At 44.0% G+C, this 24,479-nt stretch overlaps 1 protein-coding gene across 2 annotated transcripts in view; it reads right to left on the bottom strand.

The window, feature by feature from the left end:
- The window catches only part of ACOT11 (acyl-CoA thioesterase 11), a 61,624-nt gene that overhangs the window by 17,671 nt on the left and 19,474 nt on the right, over nt 1-24,479 (bottom strand). The window contains exons 2-7 of one of the 2 annotated variants that reach the window (XM_081195396.1): nt 17,391-17,538; nt 13,937-14,006; nt 9,132-9,182; nt 5,942-6,002; nt 3,299-3,400; nt 1,256-1,418 (exon numbers count right to left, since the gene is read on the bottom strand). In XM_081195396.1, the coding sequence (XP_081051522.1) occupies nt 1,256-1,418; nt 3,299-3,400; nt 5,942-6,002; nt 9,132-9,182; nt 13,937-14,006; nt 17,391-17,520 (577 nt within the window). In that variant the 5' untranslated portion in view covers nt 17,521-17,538. The remainder of the gene's footprint in view (nt 1-1,255; nt 1,419-3,298; nt 3,401-5,941; nt 6,003-9,131; nt 9,183-13,936; nt 14,007-17,390; nt 17,539-24,479) is intronic. The other variant, XM_081195397.1, reaches the window with a different exon arrangement.

Raw genomic sequence — 24,479 nt, 5'->3', positions numbered from 1 at the left:
TAGAAGACATCTGAAGGCAGCCCTGTTTAGGGAAGCTTTTAATGTTTGATGTATCATAGTATTTTAATATTCTTTTGGAAGCAGCCCAGAGTGGCTGGGGAAACCCAGCCAGATGGGCGGGGTATAAATAATAAATTATTATTATTATTATTATTATTATTATTATTAACCTAATTCACAGGGTTGTTGTAGGGATTAATTGGGATGAGGGAGAGCCACTTGAGCTCCCTGGAGAAAAAGGTGGGATATAAATGCAACCAATAATTAAAATCAAGGACCCATGAGCCCCATTGCCTGCTCTACACCATCTCTTTCAAAAGTGCATGGTGTCAAGCTTGCCAATTTCTTCTTCTCTAGGCAACAAACCAGGGCTCATTCTCATCTCTACTTCTGTTCACGCCCAAGCTTTATACTTCACTCCTGTTCCATTAGGTTCCATCTGTAGTAATTCAAAGTGCTTATTTCTTTGTTAGGGGTTTAGTGACTTTTTTTTAAAAGGTAGTGATGATTAAGGTAAGGTCTACAAAAGGTGAAGCCCCTAACTGACAACCACTGGCACCACTGTTGTGCCTCCTTAAACAGCATGGCATAGACAGCTTAGCACCTTCTCTGCAGCAATTGTGACCCTTAGGGATTTAACAACAGGCCAGCAATATGCTAGCAGTAGCTTCTTCCACTATGCCACCCATGAGGATATCTTCTGGCAAAACCTCCAAGTATCCCTATCCGCTAGGAAATACAGCTGCTGCTCTAAATGCAAGGACAACACAGAAAGCAAGGCTGACTGCAGCTGAAGATTACATCTTTAGCAAAACCCAATCACCTTCTCTCTTCTATGCGTGAGAATACCTTACATAAATATCGCTGTGGGAAACCCCAATGCACATCATGCAAACACTGTAATTTGAAAAAGAAATACATCCATGTATATCTATCTGGTAGGAAGCTGTAGCTGGCTATGCAAACATGTGGTCAAAGGTACATACTGCTTCATGCACCAGGTGACTGCTAGAGACAATGCTGCCTGGCAAAGTGTGAGGAATCCATCTACTACATAAACATCTGCTTCTATATTCTGTGGTGGCCACCCCACAATTATAGGTAGTGTCACGCTCTCCAGATACAGGGCTAGCTTTAACTCTCAATGTTCAGTTGCTGATGGTTCCCTTTTCCTGCTTGTGAGCACACTTTGTTGTTTCCAACCCTGTGGCAGGATTGATGTACTAGACAAGTGCTGCCCGTCAGCAAAAAGTACCTGAAAGGAGCCTGGGGATTTCTGTACCGGACTGGACAGGGCTGTTAGTAACAAGGTCTTTGATGGTCTCTGTGTGGGCCAGTCGCATGCGGCGGCGTTCAGCTGCAACGCTGTACTCAATCTTCTCCTCTTCGGTTTGAGGAACCAGGGGCTTTAACTTGATCTAAGTGTATTATGGAAAAACAGCATAAAATGTACCTTTCAGTAGAGAGCCTTTGCCGGTGTTAAGCATCCTGACCTGAGATTTTCCGCGTTCTGAGAAAGTAGTTCAGCAATGACCTTCCATTTATTTTAAATCTAGAAGCTAAGGAAGTATTTCTCAGCTGCCTCTTCGGGCACAGACCTCACAATGCGGTTGACATAAAACCACCATAAAATAATATTTAATACAGTATGTCAATGACAGCCCCAATTTACAACAACAGTCACTCGAAAACAATTCACAGGCCACCATCACACCATTATAATTAAATAAAACAACCTTTAAACAGTTTCTGGGAAAGCAGCATTCTAAATCCTTTTAAGGAAAGGGGAACCGGAACAAGTGAGTTTTTCATCGGCCCCTTTAAAAGCCTGTAGAGATGGGGCAATACAAAAATCATTTCGGAGGGAGTTCTACTAGCTTTGGAAACTTGCTGAACGAAAAAGTTCAGGACATACCCGTGATTGCCCAAAGCATTACCAAACCACATTTTACCTATTTTGATGCAGATATTCTCTGTAGTCTGCATAGTTCTAGCGTAAAACAATAAATGTGTTGTTCACTTTGACGGAAGTGTGTGCACATGTCAAGGAAGGCCTTGCAGTTCACAACAAATGGCGCCATGGCCTTGTTTTTCAAACACCTTTGTACAGTAGGCTACATTACAGGCATGCAACAAGCTTTCTATTTTAATCGATACAGGCAAGCAAGAGGCATTATCCACATTCTGACCAGGCAAAAGCACTCAAGGAGAATGCGGGGCAGATTCAGTGAGGTGTGCAGTCTGAGGAGAGTCCCAGAGGTCAAACAGAGGTGCCTGTGGCTTCCAACCCCAGATTTACACCATGGTCCTGGGGATGCTTTCGCAGAAGTCCAGCACGTTCAATCCTTGCAAGTGTGCAGAGAACTGTAACCTTCATATAACTTTCATCCACTGCACAATCAGCCAAAGTTTTGTATGCCACAAAGCCAATCATGTCATCATTCTTGGCAATGGAGTGTGCCTCTAAGGGTGAAGTCAAACTACTGCGTTAGTAGCACCAAAGTTACCTCTCCAGGGTGCAAGCCTGGGCAGTATGTATGGAGGTCCTGGGCTGCCCAGAGGACAAGAACCTCCCCTTGGCCTCACTGATGTGGTCCAAAAAGCAGAGCAATATGTTTGGCACCAGCTTGGCTGCAGGAATTGCCGGAAGGAGGAGTACAAGTCACCACGAAAGCTATCTGTATTTATATCTGTGTGCCCCAATTTGTATTAAAAACCACGCAATGCTATCCCATTTGTGTACAGTCATACCTCGCTACGTTCGGTTCAGGTTACGTATTTTCAAGTTGTGTTCCACGGCGACCCATTCCGTTACTTCCGGGTTTTGGCGCTTGCGCATGCACAGACACTCAGAATGACATCACACGCAGAAGCAGCAAATCGCGGTCTGCGCAGACGCGGGTTGCGTTCTGCTCATGTTGCAAACGGGGCTCCGGAACGGATCCCGTTCGCAACCAGAGGTACTACTGTATTGCAGAACTCTAGACCAGCTAATAAGTTATGATTGAATTAAAATAATCTTTATTTTTCTCCTAGTCTCAACATTACAAATTAGACCTCAGCAGAGCTGCGCCAGCAACATACTGTATAAACACAAACACATAATTTTTATAAATAGTTGTTAAGGACCATGATAACATAGCTAAAGCAATCAACAAGAGTCTTTATACATTCTCTAAATGCACAGGGTAGTCTCTATAAAGCAAATCTCAAGGGGCAAAGGGAGTTGAAGGGATGGAGCAGCAGTGGTATTTTTCCCCCAATGCCTAAACTAAAGATTTTAACTCTCTTTGCCTACCTTAGCAGACGGCTTGCCTTGTGCCACAAACGTTGCATAGGCCTTGCAGACATTCCACTGCTCCCCATTGCACAGGTCTTCATAGCTGACCTGTACACCAACCTAGAAACAATCACCAGAGGGGAGGTGGAAAATAAAATGAAGGTGAGGTACTGAATTAAGAGTTAAGTTGCATTTTTTTAAAAACCTTCCACTATTTCCATTCAGAAAAAGGAACATCTGAAACAACTGGATAATATTTCAAAAGAATGCTTTGTAGCACCTGAAGGAGTTGCACTGCATAATAGCTCTCTGTGTTGTTCTAGTTCTTAGCTCTGGTTTGGCAAGTCATACTTCTGAATATTTAAAGGTGAACAGGCGGTGTGATTATTGCATTCTATGTACTGCTGCTCTCCTAAGCAAATGAATCACAGAAGTTTGTTCCCTGGGGCAGAAAAATGAAAACCAGACATCCCCTGGATAACATTCTTCCCTTTTCCAGCAACAGAAGCCAAGTTATGGGAATCAGGGTGCTGTTTGGGTTTTGCCTGGATAGATTCTTGTTCTGTGAATTACAGAAAAGCTTTTACAATTGATGGGAGCAATGAATATTTCACAAACCAGGGCCATACATATTCTGTGCCTTGCAAAATGTGGTCTCCATATAGCTTCCAGGAATAGCTGCTTTTAAGTTTTCATTTTTACTTAAAATCCAAGTTTCTAGCCCTTATGATTATGAAGGACAATTTGATGACTTGGAAATAGTATCACAATCAGGATACCACACTGGACCAATTGCACAGAAACAGTGACATTCTACTTCCCTTCAGAAACATTACATTTTGGGGGGGAGGGGAACCTTACGAATTCATGTATATTAATATTATTATTCAATAGAGTATTTAACATAATATTAACATATAACAATAACTGGTTCTGAGGATATATTCCAGGATTCACATGTACATGGAAAAATAGCCAAGAAATACAAGGCTTTGCTACAGGAATGTGACACCATTCTGGCACACAAATCTTGCCAATATGCTTCAAAAGCTCAGCAACTCACAAGTAAAATAGTACTTCAGCTGTAGCATGATCATTGTGCCTAGCAAGTGGATTTTGTCCTCTCCTGCAAAACTCCCATTTAACTCTACATGTTGCTTGATATGGAAGATGTTCCTCTGCACGGACTGGTGCAGATTCACATGAACCTGCTGAAAAGCTGAGATGGTCTTTGGAGACCCTTTTCTAGAAGCTCCCACCATGAGTAGTGAGCCATAACCAGAGACAGAGCTGCTTCTGCGATTGTACCTCATTCTGCAACTCCCTCCTAAGAGACATCTACCTGGCACCGTATTTGCAGTCTTTTATTAAGCACATGTTGGAGTCTGTTCTGTTCACTCAAGTTTTTGGTGGTGGTTAAATTGTATCATTTAAGTCCTCATTGTGGCTGGTATTGTCCCTGCTTGTGGTTTTATTAGCTGCTGCTCTGAGCCTATATGCGCTTTTTAAATTTTCTCATGTGGTTCATATTGCTTTTGTTTCATACAGTATTGGTTTTGCAATTGTTTTTATGGTTATTGCTTTATAGATCATGTAAGTGCCCTGAATTTGATTTGATTTTTGCCAGATATGTGCGATATGTTTAAAAAAATGAAATGAAATGAAATAGGCTGCCATGCAAGCCACCTATCCACTGCACTACAGTGAATTTCAACCCATTGACAGGGCATAGGAAGCTGGAAATAAACCTGAAACCAAGATTTACTTCTACAGGAAGACACAGAAAACAGCCTTTCCCTTATGTAGCATTCACTCCAAATAGTTGAATGTTATTTCTGTGTCATGCATTATTCCTATAGGACTCCTCATCGCTTGCCCTCCCTGTTTTCCTTTAAACTATCGAACCCCTTATTTTGCCAAAAATATTTCAAGCTTGACAAAGAAAACAATGTTTAGTATTCACATAACAAAGCTCGCACATTTTCATTTACCCTCCACCACCTATCCTCATCCTCTACAAGTGGTTGTGACCATCCTTTGATATATTAAATAACTTAGAAAAACAGATAACAACTTTTAATGAGATATATAGGTACAGTGGTATTTTGGAAGTCAAACGGAATCTGCACCGGAAGTCCTTTCGACTTCCAAAATGGTTCAGAAACAAAGGCGCAGCTTCTGATTGGCTGCAGGAAGCTCCTGCAACCAATTGGAAGCCACGGAAGTCGCAACGGATGTTCAGGGTCCAAAGAATGTTTGCAAACTGGAACAATCACGGAATTCGGGACCCAAAACGTTCGTCTTGCAAGTTGTTCAGGATCCAAGGTATGACTGTGTGTGTGTATATATATATATATATATATATATATATATATATATATATATAATGTATGTATATATATATATATATATAAAACCCAGCAACTCATCTTCAATTCAAATTAACTCAATAACTGCATGTTTGCATTATCTTTATGGAGAACAAAATTTGAGTGCATGGTACTGGCTACTATAGGGCTGAGATCCTAGCCTTCTCAGAAGTAAGTCCCACTGAATGCAGCGGAGCTTGCTCCCAGGTAAGTGGGGTTAGGATTGCAACCTTAGCTGCTTATTGGGCAACAAAAGTAAGTCCTCCAAGATAGAACATTGAAGCATACAAACCTCCATGCTAGAGTTAAATGCTCGGTTCACTTTTGCTTTGATGTTGACAACCTGCCCAACACTAGGGATAGGGGAGAAAAGATAAATAAGATGAGAAACATTAAAATGCAATTGGTAGAAAGCATCCTGTGGTTCTGATATGCAGGAGTTCTACCTGACTGGTGGGCCCTGCTCGACAGTACTGCTGTCATGGTCCATTTGTTAAGATAGCTTTCTGCTCAAATCACTCCCACCGGGTGTCTAGAAGCAACACAGTCAGATTAATTCCTGAGGCCTGTAAGTTAGGTCACCCGGACAGTTCATGGAACGGCTGAGAGGAAGCACTGGATAGGCCTAGAGATTTATGGGATGGAAATTATTTTTTCCCCTCCCCACCAGGTCCCAAGTGGAAGACTTTGCAGGCCCAGGCCTCGTGTAGTTTTCTGGTTCATCAGAAAAGGGCACATAGATAAGATTTCACCCATGGCTAAACACACATTTAAATCATATCTACCTCTCTATAAAGGAAGCGGGATGTGTCATCCCTCAAAAAGTTATCTGCCTGGGTTCAGAGACGCTCGGCTTTAATATAAGCTCTCAAGCGCAATGGCAAGTCTCTCTCCCCTTTCAGTTTCTCAGTAAAAAATAAAATAAAATAATAAAATCCCCCAATGGTGAGAACAGAATTGACAGGGGAAAGGTTAGGCAGGATGGTCACAGCCTGATTTAAACACTTCATTTCAACACAGGACTTTCCTTAAGCTTCTCCTTCAGATCAGCCCAGATATGAGATGTAGGAGTTCGTTAAGCATATGGATAGTGAAGGAGGCCACCACCCTCGTGCTACAAGCCAAGTGAATCTGCTTGACACGAAGCCATGCTCAAGTGCTCCCACGTGGTGTTTTGTCTAGGGGTGCTTCCAGACAGCTGTTCCTTGTGGAATCTGTGCTCCTCGTGCATGCACACTTCCGCCAATATCACTGACATTAAAAACCCAGCCCACAATTTCTCCCATTTAAATCTGTTGCAGGCAACCCACTTACAATATCCCACTGACCCATTTAGAAAACTGAGCCCCCGTCTGGAAGCACCTTAGGAGTAGAGACAGCCTCTTTAAGGACACATCCTCTTACTGCCACCCAGTGCAATTGTTGATGAAACTCAAACTGATGTTTTTCAGGTAGGATAAAACAGCGGGGTAAAAACTGAATTAATAATATTTAGAATCACACGCCATTAGCTGGAGAGTAACTCTCACAGTTTAAGTGCTATATTCTGAAATGGAAGTTGTCTCAGGGTGCAGGGGTGTGTGTTTGTGTGTGTGTGTGTGTGTGTGTGTGTGTGTGTGTGTGTACATACACATACATACACAAGTGGAAACAATGGATTTCAAAAGGGAACTGCCTTCATACTGGCCTTAAAACACCCAAAAGGTATACTATTACAATAAACACAGATCCCAAGCAAAGATTCACCCGCTAACCTAGTTTCTTTCACACAAACCCTTCCTTTCATTGACTAAACTCTCAGAAATTATATGCAGACAAGTAATTATTTTGCAATAAAGGCATTTGACATGCAAAAGGCACGCAAGTAAGATCAAGAACTAAATTAAATGTCTCTGTCAGAATATTGAAGATTTTGCCCCATTTCAAAGGGATGTGTTACTTAAATCAGGGAGTGAACAATTTACTAATGTTATTCCAAAACAGTTTGCTTCAAAGCACATTTTAAAAAAAACAACACAGAAGATTTAGAGAGGATCAACTTCCTTCTTCTTAGAGTTGTTGGTAGTTTGTTGACTATTCTGAACTGGAAAGAACAGTAAAGAAACTAAGCCAGAAAGGTGAAAGCAACAAAACTATTCAGCTCTTTGACAGGCTATGCCAGAGGCAACCAATGTTTCTGGACTACAGCTCCCATCATCCTTAGCTACTGGCCATGCTGGCTAGGGTTGATGGGTGATGTAGTCCAACAGCATCTGAAGGTAACCACATTCTGAACTGCAAACCCCAGAGGTAGCCAAAAAACATGCAGTGGCTCAGTTTTACTAAATGCTATGCGTGCATATTGATTCTTGTGTGAATTATAAAATGCTGTCTGATGTGAATGATGGACTAAAGAAAGAATTTTGCCCCACCTGGTATAGCATGACTTCTCTCATGAAGCACAATCCGATGCATGCTTCTGCAGAAATAATAAAGTCCCACTGTAGGACTTATACCGCAAGACCCAGGAAAATGCAGAAAGGATTTCAGCAATGCTTTGGGGTATAGCTTCTACCAAAATAATTAGCACATGTAGATGTATGTGTGTGTGTGTTTAAAACAATGGTTTGCATAATGTATAAAGAAAATACATAATGAAAAAAATAATAGTTGGGGGAAGCTATTTTTAGAGTCCCTGTGCATGACCAGAGTATTGCTAATATCTCTGGATGACGCTGCAGGACTGGGTTACATTTGCCGTCAGTTGACATTCAAGAAATGCATTCATATGACATTAAGTAGAAAACATTGCTCATCTGAAGCACAACTCCCAGAGAGTTGTGTGGATTTCAGATTTTCCGGATGATTTGGTCAGATGAAGCTTTTTTGAACTCCTACTTTGCACTTAGGGGTCTAATTGCAGTTAATACATAACAGTTTGAATCCCTGCCTTTTTGAAAATCTTTCTTCATTCTGGTAACTAACAGGCTCCGACACTACTCACTCTTCCCCTTTAATACTCCTGATCTGGATTTGGGACATAGAAGTAAAGAGCTATTAGGGGCTGAAGTCCCTCCTTCGTCCCACAAAACACAACCTACTCCCTTTCCATCCACTCATAGAGTACTATGAAGAAAATTAAATTGCTCCCATAAAACGAGCCCTTCATCTGGCAACTGCATCTTTTCTAGAAGCCAGAACAGCAGATGGACAAAGCATCCCTTCATTTTTCACACAACAATTTTATAGTCCCATGTGCACCCTGTGAAGAGTTACAGTTTGTTTTAGAGCCGGAAAGATGGAAAGAACATCTGCAAGCTGCAGAAAGTGAATATTACACTTTTTGAGAACCGTCTCTGTGCACAGGAAAAGCAGGCTAGTAGGTGCATTCTGAATACCGTGTCAGTTAGGTTAATTAACACCAGTATCTCAGGACATCAGTGGGTTAGGAGATCAGCAATCTAGTCTATTGCTGTAAACATTTGTACTGCAAAGGCTCATACCAGGCTTCGTCCTTCCCACATAGGCACCAAGGAGACTTTACATGCAGCTGTCTAATACAAAAGGATAAGGAGGGAAACAAAGCAAAGTGGAGCTGAAAAAGAAAGAAGTCGCCTCTCGCAATATAAAATATACATTTGCATAAACTCTGTGGGACCTAAGGGGTGTGTTTCATTATAGGACCTTAATTGTCCAACCCACCAGGTCAACATAACTGAGTGGCACTGGAACATTCTTATAGATGCTTTGCAGCTTTGGGAGAACAGGGAGAAGGACAGACTTAAACGTGGACAGACAAAAGGCCAGCAGGCACTGCCCATATTTTCTATTCATATCAGAAGGGGAAAGTTCAGTCTACTGGACAGTGTCTGACATGAACCCAGATCAGAGTCCAAACCCCACAATTCATTAGCCTTGGTCTAGTCTCCATCTAGCCCACCTTACAAGTCTGTTGTGTCAATTAAAAGGTGCTGAATAACCTGTGCTGATTCTTGCTCCCTCCCCCCATGTTTTTAAAGTGAACATTATTGGGCTTCTGATCTTGAGACAAAACACTGATCCAAGAGTTCTTGCATAGACACACCTTGCTTGTACCCAAGAACCCAACCCAAGTTAGTGGGCTACTGGTCTTAATTTAGCCCTCATTTTTAGCACCATTCAAGCTGCTCTCAGGTGTGAGGACAATTTTGGCTCATATTTCTCTGCTTATTTCCAATCTGTGTATGTTGTTTGCATGCTGGCGTTGATCTGGGAATATGTGGCTTACGGGAAGTCTTGCACCTTTAATTTGTCTTTATTTGCTTCCCTGGAGCGTAATAAGCATGGATATGAGTTCTACCACTGCTCAAGTACTAAAGTACTGTTTAGAAGTTCCAGTGTTTTATATATAGTACACTCTAACCATGGTCATTATCACTTAATAGAGCACTCACAAAACATAACTTACTGTCTTCCACAGCATATGCAGCCATGCACTTTGGCTCAGAAACATCTCCCTTTGACTATCTTTTCAAGGTTTGGGGTGCTCTTTGATCCAGGCTTCCATGTCTTGAAACACCTGCCTGCAGCTGCAGCTGCAACACTAGCTGCAGCCTCTCCTTGACAGAGATAGCCTGGTCATAAATACCTACACTTTAGTAATATCCCATTTGGACTACTGTAATTTTTGCTATATGGGGCTGGCCTTGAAGACAGGAAACTTCTCTTGGTTCAACCCATAGCAGTTAGAGGACTGACTAGGCAGATAGAATGCCCTTTTTTAAAAAAAGGGACTGGCTCCTTGTCTCTCTCTAATCCCAAACCACTATGCTAGTTTTAACCTTTTAAAACCATGATCTGTTTGGGTCCATGACTGCCTGTTCCTTCATGGACCTGTCCAAACATTAAGAGCATCCACAGAGGCCCATCTCTGGGTTCTCCCCCTTTGAAGGAGAGGGAAGTGGTGGCTGGAGGTAGTAGCATTTCAGCTCCAACTCTGGAATGCCCTCTTCATTTCAGAGAACCTCTCCTGGCACCAAATCTGATGTCCATTCAGTGCCAAGTAGAGACCTTTTTATATGCCATGGGGTTCTTTTAAAAAAAGTTTCCTTGTTTTAACTATTGCTGCTCTGCTGCACTTTTACTGCGACTTGTATTTTTACCGTTTCATTTGTAAACCACTCAGAGATCCTTTGGGCCTGAAGTGGCAGAGTAGAAATATCTGAGATAAATAAAGGATCTCCAAAGCATAGCTTCTCTAGAAATTTGTAAAGGCTGACAGTGCACCTGGGTTCCCCTAAAACAGAGTTTCCCAAACTTGGGTCTCCAGTTGTTTTTGGACTACAATTCCCATCATCCCTGACTATTGATCCTGCTAGCTAGGGATGATGGGAGCTGTGGTGCAAAAAGAGCTGGACAACAAAGTTTGGGGAAACCTGCCCTAAAAAGTATATGAAAGCCACGTTCTGGCAAGCTCCACAGACAGACCTACAACCACAGGAAAGGCTAGGCGGCATTTGCTGGAAGTGGCCAGGGTACATTGTTTGTCTGTGTAAATGACAAGGAAGTACCAGAGGCTCACAGCTAGCTACCATTGACAAGGCTGTCAAGGAGGAGACATGCCCTTTCCCAAGCATACAAACGTTGGCTGAGAGAGGGTATCCAGGTGGTAGTAAATGGGACAATAATAATCTGTGGCAGGAATAGAGAACCTGTGGTCCTCCGGAGGCTGTTGGACTACAACTCCCTTCTGCTCCAGACCATTGGCCACACTGGCTGGGGCTGATGGGAGTTGAAGTCCAACAACATCTGAAGGACTAAAGGTTCCCCATTCCTGATCTGAAGCCATATTGAGAGTCATGCAGATTGTTAGTAAATCCACACATCTAAAAGAATCAAGATGATGGGTACTCGGGTGGAATATAAAAGCTTAAAGTATTACCAAAAAAAGGCAAAACTCCAAATTCACCCATTCTTCCGACAGCTTTCCCAAAAGAAGGACACGACCACCCACCCACCAAGTAAGCTAGAAAAAAGAACATAGGTTTTTACATACCTGCCCTCTGAAAAAGAAGCCCACTTAATCTCTCACTGCTGCCTGAAAGGTGCTTTATTAATTTTTAACACAGACAGGTATGCCACAGAACTTGCGCTTACCATAATGATTTCATGCCATTTGTGTAACACATGAATATATTCAAATACGAACGGCAGGATAATAAAAATTCAGTGTGAACGTTCTGTTTCAGAAAATTCGCTTCAAGGCTTTAAGTTTAAATATAAGCACCACGGGGGAGGACCGTTGGTCAATGGTAGGGTGCCTGCTTCGCATGCAGAATGTCCCAGGTTCAATCCCTGGCATCTCAACGCAGGCCTAGGAAGCTGCCTTATACCATGTCAGACTGTCCATCTATTCTAGCCCAGTATTGTCTACCCCAGCTGCTTTTGGACTACAGTTCCCATCATCTCTGACCACTGGTCCTGCTAGCTAGGGATGATGGGAGTTGTAGTCCAAAAAAAAACAGCAGGATACCTAAGTTTGGAGAACCCTGGTCTACACTGACTGGCAGTGGCTCTCCAGGGTTTCAGACGGGGGACATTCTGTGTAAACCACCTAGAGCCAATGGGTGATCAAGCAGGATATAAATCCTGTTAGTTAATTAATTAATTAATTAAATTCCCAGCACTACCAGGAGTTGCCTGGGATTTAACCATATGCCTTCTGCACGTAAGGCAGTTGCTCTGTCGCCTAATAACAGCCCATCCTCAAAAGTCCCCCATTGGGAAAGACCCATCTGAAACCCTGGAGAGTTGCTGCCAGTCCGTGAAGGCAATACTGAGCTTGATAGGCAGATGGTCCTCATTCAGTACAAGGCACGTTCCTGTGCCCTGAAGGAGTTTGTTTTGTGACCTTCCTCTAGGAGAAGATGGAGAGGGGTCATCGCTCAGTGGCAGAGAGCATGCTTTTCGGGCAGATCATCCCTGGCATCTCCAGTTGAGACGACCTCAGGAAAGGCCTCTGCTTGGTGCACTGGAGAGCCATTGCCAGTCAAGGGACATCATACAGGGCTAGAGAGACAAATACGTTGACCTGGTATATTTAACAGGAATTGAAATAAATAAAGCTGGTTAACAGAAGAACAAATACGTTCTTGCAGCTGACGCACATGTCACTGTGTAAGATGATGCAGCTGCACATTTTGGCACTGGCTCGTTTTCTAAATCAGAGAGGTGCAGAGACTCAAGCCCTCTGAGAAGTCGTAATCCTATAATCCCCCAAACATCCTCCCCAAACGCCAGATGTGTCGGGTGGGCTGTGGTCAGTAGGGAAGGCAGCTTCCTGCAAATGCTCCAAATATTCTCTTCATTCTTGGAACAGAACCGACCTTAAAACAGAACCGAATTCAAAACAGGTCCCGCGACTGCTTCGATTAAACCTTCTATCTGGGATGTCAACTTGTGTGTAATGTTACTCTTAAATATAATACCTGAAGGGAGCTAGAGTAAGTATGTAGGGGGACAATGGGGACATGTGTGCTAGTGCTACACCCCCGTCCTCATCACCCTCCAAATTGTCAATGTAGTCCTGGAGACTCCCTGAACACCTTAGGAAACCCTAAAAACAGGATTCTAAAATGCATAGGGACAGTGGCGTAGCGTGGGTTGTCAGCACCCGGGGCAAGGCAAGTAATTTGCGCCCCCTAACCCGTGGATTTGCGCCCCCTAACCCGTGGATTTGCGCCCCCTAACCCTAACCCCAGGTGTTGCGCCCGGTGCGGCCGGCCTCCCTGCACCCCCCACGCTACACCACTGCATAGGGAGACCCCTAAAGTACAGGGGACTCCCCACTTCAGAGGCCACTCTTCCCTGAGTTGGAGGGAGATGGGACAAACAGGGGTTGGAGGGAACATGCTTGTCCCCCTGTCTGCCCCAAATGTGCTATTTTATTTGCAGGCATAACACATGAATAGGGATGCTATAACAAGGGAATCAAAATTTCCCAGACCCTCCACATCTGCACTGCATTCTTTGTTAAGGGCACACGCCAAAGGTGAGGCCTGTTTTGCAATGCTGCACTGAAACAGCAGAGCTGGAACACCCCATCTTAATGGAAAAGGAGAAACCATTGATTTTTCAACCTTATATTTTTCATTGGCTGTCCCAGTAAAAGGAAAGGGGGGGGGCAACCCAGAGAAGTTACCCAGGCTCAAAAGGGCTAATTAACATGGCACATATTTCTACTACTTCTGCATTTGCTAAAGGCACATTTTAAAAAATCCAGTTAAAAATCCAGTTAAACTGCAATGAGGCAAGGAAGTGAGGCAGTTACCTAATTGTGTGCTCAAAATAGATATCATCCACTGAAGCTGTGACGCAGGGGCAGCCAGCATGCCTCTCGGCTGAAAAGGCAAACAAACCACATTAGTTATGTACATCATTGCAGCAAACAGGGCTCTTTCTGTTCACAGTAATTACAGTTGCAGGCTTAGAATGGAAACAAGAAGCCTTGGTTGCAGGAACAAAACCGGCACCATGGTAGGACGCATAAAACTGCAGAGTCCAGCACATGTGCCTGCTATGTTAAGAAGCACTCTCACAATTATCCCCACATGCAGAATTGGGGGGGGGGGGATCCCAGGCAGGTGATCACCCAATTGCCTAAAAAGCTGCTGTTGGAACATAGGCATTCAAAATGTTTTTTCAGCTCTTTGCAAGGTTGACTCCTAAAGATTTGATGCTGGGTCTTTGGTATCTGAAATATTGTATTCAAAAGGCTACACTTCTCTTCTAGAATGGTGGTTTACTTATATCTAGAGCCCCCAACATATACCCTACCAACCTCAGGCTTTTTACTCATGCTTTTTGGCTTGGGAGGTTATTGCAAGCTTTGCCAAGTTTTTTCGAGGGTGTGGACTGCTTTTATTTTGTGCTTTATTTTGGCCTACGTGTAGGTGTTTTTGCCTCTTCTTGCAGGGAGGGTGGAGGGGAGGTGGTTCTGAGCACTGTCAGCTTTTCTTCCGGGAGGTGAACATTTTGTGGTGCCCAAAACAAAGACTTCTGAACACTCAGGTGGGTCCCCAAAAAGATTGTATGATTATTGTTACCTTCCAAGCCTCATTTTAATTTAAGAAGGTATCTTTCCACTGTGCAAGCAGCTCCATAAACAGCAATATACCCTTCTCAATAGTTTTTCTTTGCATCGGAAGTTCAGGTCAGTTGAAGTATTGGCGCTAAAAAGCCCGTAAGTTGTAATCAGTTTTAATTGACAGATTTAATCAATTAAAGGTTTACTTGATTAACGGTGAGTGCCAATTTAATTAGCAAGGTCAAATTTTAATTTGTGGAGTTAAGGTAGGGGTAGGAAATCTTCTGTTGCCCGAGAGCAACATTCCATAGTACATTCAAGGGGGGGAGGGCAGAGCCAAAGTGGGTGGGACAATGGGTGGAATACTTACCTTTGTATGACAGACTACATTCCAAAATTCACTCACACAGAAATTAGAGGTTTCTACACACAATGCTCTCCATCTAAGCAAGTACCAGCTACCGTGCTAAAGAGAACCCAATAGAAGTGTTTGCATAAGTCGCCTCTATAAAGGTGTCTACCTAGGGACACCTATTTCTGAACCATTTGCTCTGATGCAGCAGTAAAAGGAGGGTTTTTCTGGGGAAAGCGCCAGGAGAAAACAACAACATTTGGACACGGAGCTTTAAAGCTCAGACCTGTGCTCAGAAACATGGCACGAAAGAAAGTGTGCATGAGCCCTTAGATTGCTTTAGAAAGATTGAACAAATTGAGAGAACATATTGGAAGCTATTAGCTATGACAGCTAAATGGAACCTCCCAGGTGAGAGGCAGTCTACCTTTTAATGCCCAGTGCCGAGCAAAGTATATACAAGGAAGAAGGGGCATTTGCCTGTATGTCCTGGAAGTGTCAGTAGTATATGTAGTGTTTATCAGGCTACTGTGCGAAAGCAGGTTGCTGTATGGAATAGGCCTAGGTTCTGATCCAATGGGACTGTTCTTATGGATTGTGCAGATTCCTCTGTGGACGTCTGGCAGGTGAGCAATCCTGCCTGTCAGTGTGCAGGACTAGAGTGCATTAAGTCTTTCCCAAACCTCTGATCATTACAACAGCTTGACCTGGGCACATTTAAAGTGGATTAAGCCCCTCAGATTCATCTGCTTTCAAAATGCAAGCTCCTTTATGAAGTTCCTTAGTAGTGCTTCTACAATGTAGTTAAAGGTTCTAAAGGCAACATGCCCAGAGGGAAAAACAAATAAGCTGCATTCTATAATAAGGACTAATAACAGTGGGCATGGCTGCTCTGGTTTGGTTGGGGGTGGTTTCCCCTAGCTTGCTTTGAGATATATGGCTTTTCTCCACCAGCACTTTTGGTCTGGTTGCCTTTCCCTCGGGGGAATCTCTGCTTGTGCAGTTACACTCTTGATCTGCTGATCAGCCACTAGTTTTATGATAGGGAAGCTTTGAGATGAAGCTTGTGGGACACTGGTGGGACATGCTCCCCACCACCACCATTGCACCCCATCAGCGGCGTAGCGTGAGTTGTCAGCACCCGGGGCAAGGCAAGTAATTTGCGCCCCCTAACCCGGGGCAAGGCAAGTAATTTGTGCCCCCCCAACCCCTAACCTGCCGCGTCAGGTGATCTGAGTCGAGTTGCCACTGGCGCTGCCGCCCAAACGACGACGTCGCTTGCCTGGAGGAGGAGGAGGGCAGAGAGGCAAGGAAAATTCAACATGGCCCAGCAGCTGCAGCAGCAGCAGCAGCGGAGGCGGGGCTGTGAGGAGGGGCTGCCTGGCGCGTCCTCCGCGGCCCTGACGCGCAGGGACCACGGCGAGCGCTGAGAGCCGCTGCCTCCCAGACGCCTTCAGCCCGGGCGCGCGCACAGCTCGTCGGTTCCGCAAGACATGGGGCTCTGCTACAGCCTGCGCCCGAGGCTCTTCGGCAACTCCGGAGGCAGCGAGCGCCCCCCCCCAGATGTTGCGCCCGGTGCGGCCGGCCCCCCTTGCACCCCCCACGCTACGTCACTGCACCCCATGAACCCTCTTGTCACAGCCCTCCATGCCCTTCTGTCTTGCCTTTGAACTGGCAATGGGGATCTTCTTCTTGGTGCCAAAGAAAGCCTCCAGCTGCCAGCCCAGCTTAATTCACAATTCAAAACTACACTAACCGACTGCCCATTCATGTTTTGTTTTGTTTGCCACTTCAGTTGTTCTCCATACATGTGTGCACGAACATTATTTTTATTTCACAGTCACCACTAGCTCAGGGAATAAAAGATGAAGAAAAAAGACAAAGTTTCAAACGAGACTGACTTTAGCTCAGAGAAGTTTCTCTCGCGGTTTTGTTTTTCAGAGCGGTAGAGAAGGGGGACAGAGGTCTCTAAGTGGGGAGCGCCAAGTAGTACCCCTTCCTCTTTCCCTCTGAAAGTCCACGGATGCAGGGAGCCTTCACGTGTACAGGCTTCCCCACGGTATGGCGTCCCTTCCGACGTTTCCGTCCGCGCTCCCGCCCCCAGATTGATTGGCTGTGAAGGAAAACAGGCGAGGCCCGCCCGTTGCCCCAAAAGCCTTTTTTTGCCTCTCCCTTGCGCGGCGAGGGCTTATGCCGGAACTCGCTCGGTCCACCTTAAGAGCGAGCAATGAGCAAGCCGAGGTCGTGCTCGCGCGCGCGCGCGCGCTTTAGATCCAGCCGAGGGCAGGTTGCCAAGAAACGAGCTCCCGCCCCTCCGCGTGCCCGAGGCGAGTGGCGGCGGCTCACCGGAGAGGCAGGCGGCCGTGTCGATCCATTTGAGGAGCTGCCCAATGCTGAGCTCGCGGCGGTGGTTGGTGTGGCAGGGCTGCACCATCTGAGTCATCTGCACCTCGGTGGCATTCCGGTAACTCTCCATGGGCCCCTCCGGCGAGCTCTGAGGGGGGAAGGAGAAAGAGAGAGAACAAAGCAGAGAGTCAGGGTGGAGAGAAAGCAAGACGCCGCCGCCGCCGCCCGGCTGGATGCCCGATTTCCTCCAGTGTGTTATGCAGCGCGTTCAGCACACTTATTCACACACCTATGGACGCTACATCCCTTCTGGACCCATCAAAAAGGGAAACCCCCACAACCATGGGCTTAGCCAAGCGGGAGCAGGGGGGGCAGTTGCCCCCCCCCAATCAAGCAAATAAATATAAATACTTAGCTAAAAGTAGAATGATGAAAAGATTTTGACAGGTTTTTCTCAGCACTTGGGGTCAAAAGAAAGTAATTAAAAACCACTGTTGTTGATATATTTCATTCTGAATCTGCTAGACAGAGCCAAGCAGAGGATGGTGACAGGTGGGTGTCCTGCCCCCCACCAACATAAATCCGGGCTACCTGCCACCCCCCCAACATAAATCCCGGCTCTACACCCATGCCCACAACCCTCACTTTGAGCACACCTAGGGGTGGGGCACATGCTTTTTAATATCTATGGCAACACAAACCTCAAACCCGTGCTTTTGGGGGACTGAAGCCACCTCAAAAAAGGTTTGTTAATTCCACCAAAGGAATTATTTCCCAAATACAGTGGTACCTCAGGTTACATACACTTCAGGTTACATACGCTTCAGGTTACAGACTCTGGTAACCCAGAAATAGTGCTTCAGGTTAAGAACTATGCTTGAGGATGAGAACAGAAATTGTGCTCCGGCGGCGCAGCAGCAGCAGGAGGCCCCATTAGCTAAAGTGGTGCTTCAGGTTAAGAACAGTTTCAGGTTAAGAACGGACCTCCAGAACTAATTAAGTACTTAACCCGAGGTACCACTGTAAAGCACCTTCTTTTTTCTGCCCCACAAATTCAAGGCAGTAGTGAAAACTATTTAGCAACTAACCAATCGCAGGCAAAAGGAGCTTCCGGTTAAACCAAACACTTCCACCACATCCCCAAAACCAAACACCTCTACACCCCAAAATCCCTCCAACATTTACCAACCCTAATCCTGGGATAGGGAATCTGGCCCTCCTGGTGTTATTAGACTACAGCTCCTGTCATCCCCAAACACCAGCCATGCTGGCTAGGGCCAATGGGAGTTGGGAATCCAACAACATCTGGAGGGCCACAGGTTCCCCAGCCCTGTTATTTGGGGCAAGTTTGGCATGAGCTAAATCAAAAGCAGCTGTCAACTGAGAGCCAAAGGATGCGCCAGAATTCCTGATGCATATGCAAGGAATAAACAAGGACAACACGAGTGGCAATGCAATTCCACAAACCAAGAAGCAAAAAAATATAAAATAGTCTGAACCAATTTGAGTTGCACAATTATTATTTTTTGATAAGGCTGGTCTCTCCAGCTGTCTTTCCATGAAAGCACTGTGCATAATGCCTGCTCAGCGACTTGATGCTTGTGCAAGCATTGTTATTGCACCCCCCCAAAAAAAAACTAGTTCCTGTACAAGAGATGTGGCAGGAAGAGGCTTTATTGAATCCCAGCTGACCACTTTTGAAAATATTAATAACAGCCAGTAACACTTTCCCAAGACTAGTGTATTATTGATGCTTCCTGATTTTCATTTGTGACTTCCTACCCAATGACCCACCTTAAACCAAAGAGATATCCAGGAACTTTTTGCAACAGTTTCTAGAGGGTTATTGGTGTTAGTCCATTCAGGAAAACACAGTGTCTTGCAGCACCTTAAAGACCAGCAAATCGGCATAAAATCTCTGACATTTAGTTATTGTGGAGGGAAATAACATAACTTATGGGTCTCAAAGGGACAGGAATATTCTGGCCATTTCTACTCAGTATGGCGGGATAAAACAAATAACACAATTTAAAAAACCCAGACTTTTACCAGCTTTGGGATAAAAGCAAGAGTGGAAGCTTTTCTTTCACCTCAGTGGACTAATTGGTGTGTCCTTTCCTAATTGGGATGATAATGGTTAGTAGTCCTCATGACATGGAGAGAATTGTTTTCCTGCTCACAACAGGATATTTCAGAAACAGCAGCACAGAATTCACCCTCTTCTCATGCTCCCGTCCACTTGTTCAGTGCATGGAGGGAGTGACCTCTGCACATCAAGCAGAGCACAAGAATGGGTTGTATCATACATAGCGTATACAACTGAGTGTACAGGCCATACATTGCTCATGTAGTGCCTAACCCATGGAGGTCAAAGGGCACAATCTCACTCCCCTCCACAAACTGATTGAATATGTGGAGCAGAATGTGATAGTGGCACTCTTGGCTATAATAACGAAGTGGGCAAACACTTTGTACACAAGCTGTGCCATGTCAGAACACAGGAAAGGCTTAAAATAAAGAAAAGGTTTAAAAATGGCACAGCATCTTTGAACAACTAGCCCCCAAGTTACTGTCCTGAGCCTCAGTGGTGTTGAACAGTGAATGCACCTATGAGACTTGCACAAGTACATTCCCTGATGCAATCAAGATGACAATGAATGAGTTATCTGGGGAAAGGATCACCTTTGCTCTTTAACCCTTTGAAAATGAGAGTGTGTTGAAACAATTGCATGCTGTAAAAAGGAACGTTTGTGGAGTACAGGCAGCATGCTTTAAGCATGCACTTTTAATGCACACACAAAAAAAGATGGCATGAAGAACTTAAAAAAAAATATCCATAGCAAGTGTCAGCCATGCACATGGGGGGTGCAGAGAAAGAAAGCGGGAGGGCAGGCTCTCCTTGCAATCTTCCTTTTGGCACTGGGAGTTCGAGCAGAGGAAAAAAAACTTGCAGGATATACTTCAGACAAGACTACGGATTACTCAACATTACTTTCACCCAATATGGATATTAATACTGGTCTTTGGAAAATAATATATTTGACGGTACAAACATCCATTTTGTTTCTGATATATGTGCTGGGAGGCAACTACCGGTATATATAGTGACTTCCTGATCAGTGTTTCAGAATTAGAAGGTATTTGTGACATCATTACCCTATTCTATTTTACATTTTGTCTAGGATACATTTGTTTTGTATATTAGAAAAAAACACAATACAGTATTATTTTAGGCACCAAAACAGCCCTGAGGCGGAGCAGGGAATAAGAAAAGGTAAAAGGAAGGCCATCAGGGGTTTGCATTGAAACGAAACTTCTCTCTGGCAAACCTACTACACCCTTCCTAAACATAAGCTATTCCACTTCACTGCTGTTATAACAGACTCCCCTTTCACATAAGCTTGGACACGAGAAGCTGGCAATTATTTGCTTTGCTGAAACACAAAAGCTGGGATTTGCTGAGAGGGTTAGGCGCTCAACAGCCACTGAAGTTCAGTGATTCTTGTAAGCCACATACACACAAAGCGGGAGTTGCCCTGGCTTAGGGGTTAACCCCCCACTGTGGTCTACCTGAAAATTAATTCATATAAGCACCTGAACTCTCGGAAGTGCTCTTTTTTATATACCGTGGTACCTTGGGTTACAGACGCTTCAGGTTACAGACTCTGCTAACCCTGAAATAGTACCTCAGGTTAAGAACTTTGCTTCAGGATGAGAACAAAAATCGCACGATGATGGCGTGGTGGCAGCGGGAGGCCCCATTAGTTAAAGTGGTATCTCAGGTTAAAAACAGTTTCAGGTTAAGAACGGACCTCCAGAATGAACTAAGTTCTTAACCCAAGCTACCACTGTAGAGGGGTCTACCATCACCGCATCACTTTACAGAAGGACCTTTCCTGATTGAGAAAGGTGCTGGAGTAATGCAACATGGGCTATCCAAAATTGACCCTGGAGCAAATATGCATTTGGGGGGCATAAGCAGAAAAGACTTTTCCACACAGACCTTTTCTCATTATTTTTGCTAGGGTTTTGGAAGACAGTGGAAAAAGTCGGTTTTTAAAAAGGGCTTGAGTTTTTGAATGTATGGGGGTGCGGTGTGGGGAGGTGTAAAACCAGAATCTTTTGAAAAGAATAGTCATAATGTTTAAATTGGAAAAAATAACAGGGAATCCAAATAGCAGATGTGAGGGTGCCCACATACTAGTATTACAGTAAAAAGAAAAAAGAAACAAAAAGCATATATGCTCCCTGAAGGGCCCCATTTGGTCAAAAGATTAGATTTTTTTCATTAAAAAAATGTTAAAATAACACACTTTGTTGCATTTTGATTGGTCCCAATAAAGGTACTGCCCAATTGCGAATTTTAGAGTTTTTAAGAAACTGTAAGCTTGGAGTGTGTTTTGTGATATGTATTGGAACTGTACACGTAGAGCATCCTTAACAGATACATCAGCACATGATCATTCCGAATGACTTATCTACTATTTAGGGTAGATCAAGTTACTAGCCTGAAATCCTTTCTCCTTTCTGTATGGCATGCAAGTTGAAGAGTTGGAGCCAAATGAAAATTGTATACATGTTTGTTTCTAACAAACCATCTATACATTAACAAATGTTTTTGGTGTTTTTTTCAATTGCCCAGATAGTTTCTTTGGCTACTGTCCTGCACAGTTAAATTGCTCTTATCCAACTGACTACAGCCAGGTTGAAGGTGCAAAGGATACCGGCTTTGGCTTCTGCATTTAGATTTCTGTCTCTCTCTCTCCCTTCCCCTCCCCACTCTCATATATGTTACACACACATATAGACACACACACATTACGTAGAATTTAAATACTTATAAAGATTATCAGTTGTCTTGTTGGAATGTCAGTAGCTATGGAAATATAATCAAACACACACAGTGCAATTTCACAAATTCTAAAATTCTAAAGTCCAATATAAACAAAAGAAACATTGTCTGTTCTTCAGATTGTTTTCTACAGAAAACACCTTGCAGGAAAAATGGGGAGAAGTGCTTGTAGACCTCGATCTCTTGATTGTCTTTTAATTTTTAGATTTTGACCCGACAGTTCCCTTTTTATACCAATATTGCAGCAAACTAATCTGAAGATGAGTAATTCACTAGACATCAGACACTAGCCTAGAATTCTGGCCTGAACTTCCCTTATATAGGCCTAGATGTCCCCCACTCACTTGTATCATCAGGAGTTCTTTGTCGTAACAGCTTGGAATTGACGCAACAGGGAAATAAAAGGAAGCAAATACAGACTGCAGTGGGAGCAATCTTCCCATTAAAACAGTTTCTCTGAGTCAACAACAACAGAACGCATCCCCTCCTCTTAGACAGATCCTACTGTTCTCAGTACTTCTAGGAGTGTTCCAGTTAGATAACTGCTGATACAACCTAAGGTTCTAGAAGGACTGGTGTTTCCAAAGGCAGGTAGATCTCACCATCCTGCAGCAAAAATCACTTCCAGTTTCTCTTCCAGCCACTGATTAACTCAGGGAAGCCAAGACCCTTTCGCTGATAATTAACAATACAGACATGCCACAAGAATTCTACCGGGCTGAACAAATGTCTGTTACAACTGTATGTAACTGGCAGCCACTTAAGTCAAACCTACTATCCAATTTCAAGTCAATTCCATGCCTACACACAAGTGATAAGCCAGGATACCTATATTTAGCAGCTTTGGGGCCACTTACAGAGACATCAGCCAACCAAATCTCTCTCTCTCTCTCTCTCTCTCTCTCTCTCTCTCTCTCTCTCTCTCTCTCTCACACACACACACACACACACACACACACACACACACACAGACACACACACACACTTTTGATGTCATGTAAACTGTCGACTTGGCAACATGGTTCTTAAGAATTTTGCTACATTCAAGTGCATAGATGTACAGTGGTACCTCAGGTTAAGACCTTAATTCGTTCTGGAGGTCTGTTCTTAACCAGAAACTGTTCTTAACCTGAAGCACCACTTTAGCTAATGGGGCCTCCTGTTGCCGCTGCGGCGCCACTGCATGATTTCTGTTCTTGTCCTGAAGTAAAGTTCTTAACCCGAGATACTATTTCTGGGCTAGCGGAGTCTGTAACCTGAAGCGTCTGTAACCTGAAGCGTATGTAACCTGAAGCATATGTAACCCAAGGTACCACTGTAATAGGCAGGTTGCAAGTTGTTATGAGAACAAAATTCTACTGGAAAAACAAAATGCAAGCAAACCTTTGAAGTACACATTCAACAACAATGTTTTCATACAACTTCCTTTCCAAAGCAAGAAGTCAAGCTGCTTCATTCCACTGCTGCTCTGTCTGCTGCTGGCTTTGCTCTTAGGAGCAACAACCTGAACTGCTCCAGGAATGCTGCTGCTCCTCCCTCCATCTCGGCTAAAGGCACACCTTGCTCACAGGTCTTTTCTCCTGGAAGCACGAAACCCAACTCCTGACATGAGCGTTACACGCCACCCCAACCTCTGTGTGGTGCAAAATTCCAGGAGTCCAGCTGCTTGCCCAGGGTTTGTGTTCTCCAAGCCTTGATTAAATTCTAACATTTACTAAATCCAGGAATTGTGGGTGCTTTGCGCCCACAAACTCTGGCACCCAAACTCATAACAATACAGCAATAAAAAATATAAGCAGCACAGAAGTGGCCACACATAAGGGAACGTTGGCAGTGAACAGGACTGAGAAAATGATCAATGCTCAGTCATGGATTTTAGGGAGAAATAGTTCTGCTCTCTGCAAAAGCACCAGCTTCAAAACAAAAACTAAAATCATACAGGCCACCCCTACTTTGAAGCAGTTACCAGTTCCGGTTGTCTGAATACACATTACTATGACAGAGATTAAAGTGGTCTAGTGCTCACCTACAAGTAATAAGCAATTTAGGTCCATAACCACTTTTCTGTGCAAGAGTATTTGCAGTCATAATGATCTAATAGCATTTATGTGGGTGAAACAAAAGAACGTTTGATATGGCATTAAACATGCTGTACAGTGCATGTTTGATTTGATTAGGAGTAATGGTGGTTCCTTTATCCGCCAGCCAAGTCTAGTGAAGAGTAATGTGCAACACAA

Source organism: Podarcis bocagei (assembly GCF_964188305.1).
Source record: "Podarcis bocagei genome assembly, chromosome: 5".
NCBI lineage: Eukaryota > Metazoa > Chordata > Lepidosauria > Squamata > Lacertidae > Podarcis > Podarcis bocagei.
Note: the sequence above shows the minus strand (reverse complement) of the source record. Positions and strands in the feature narration are given on the sequence as shown.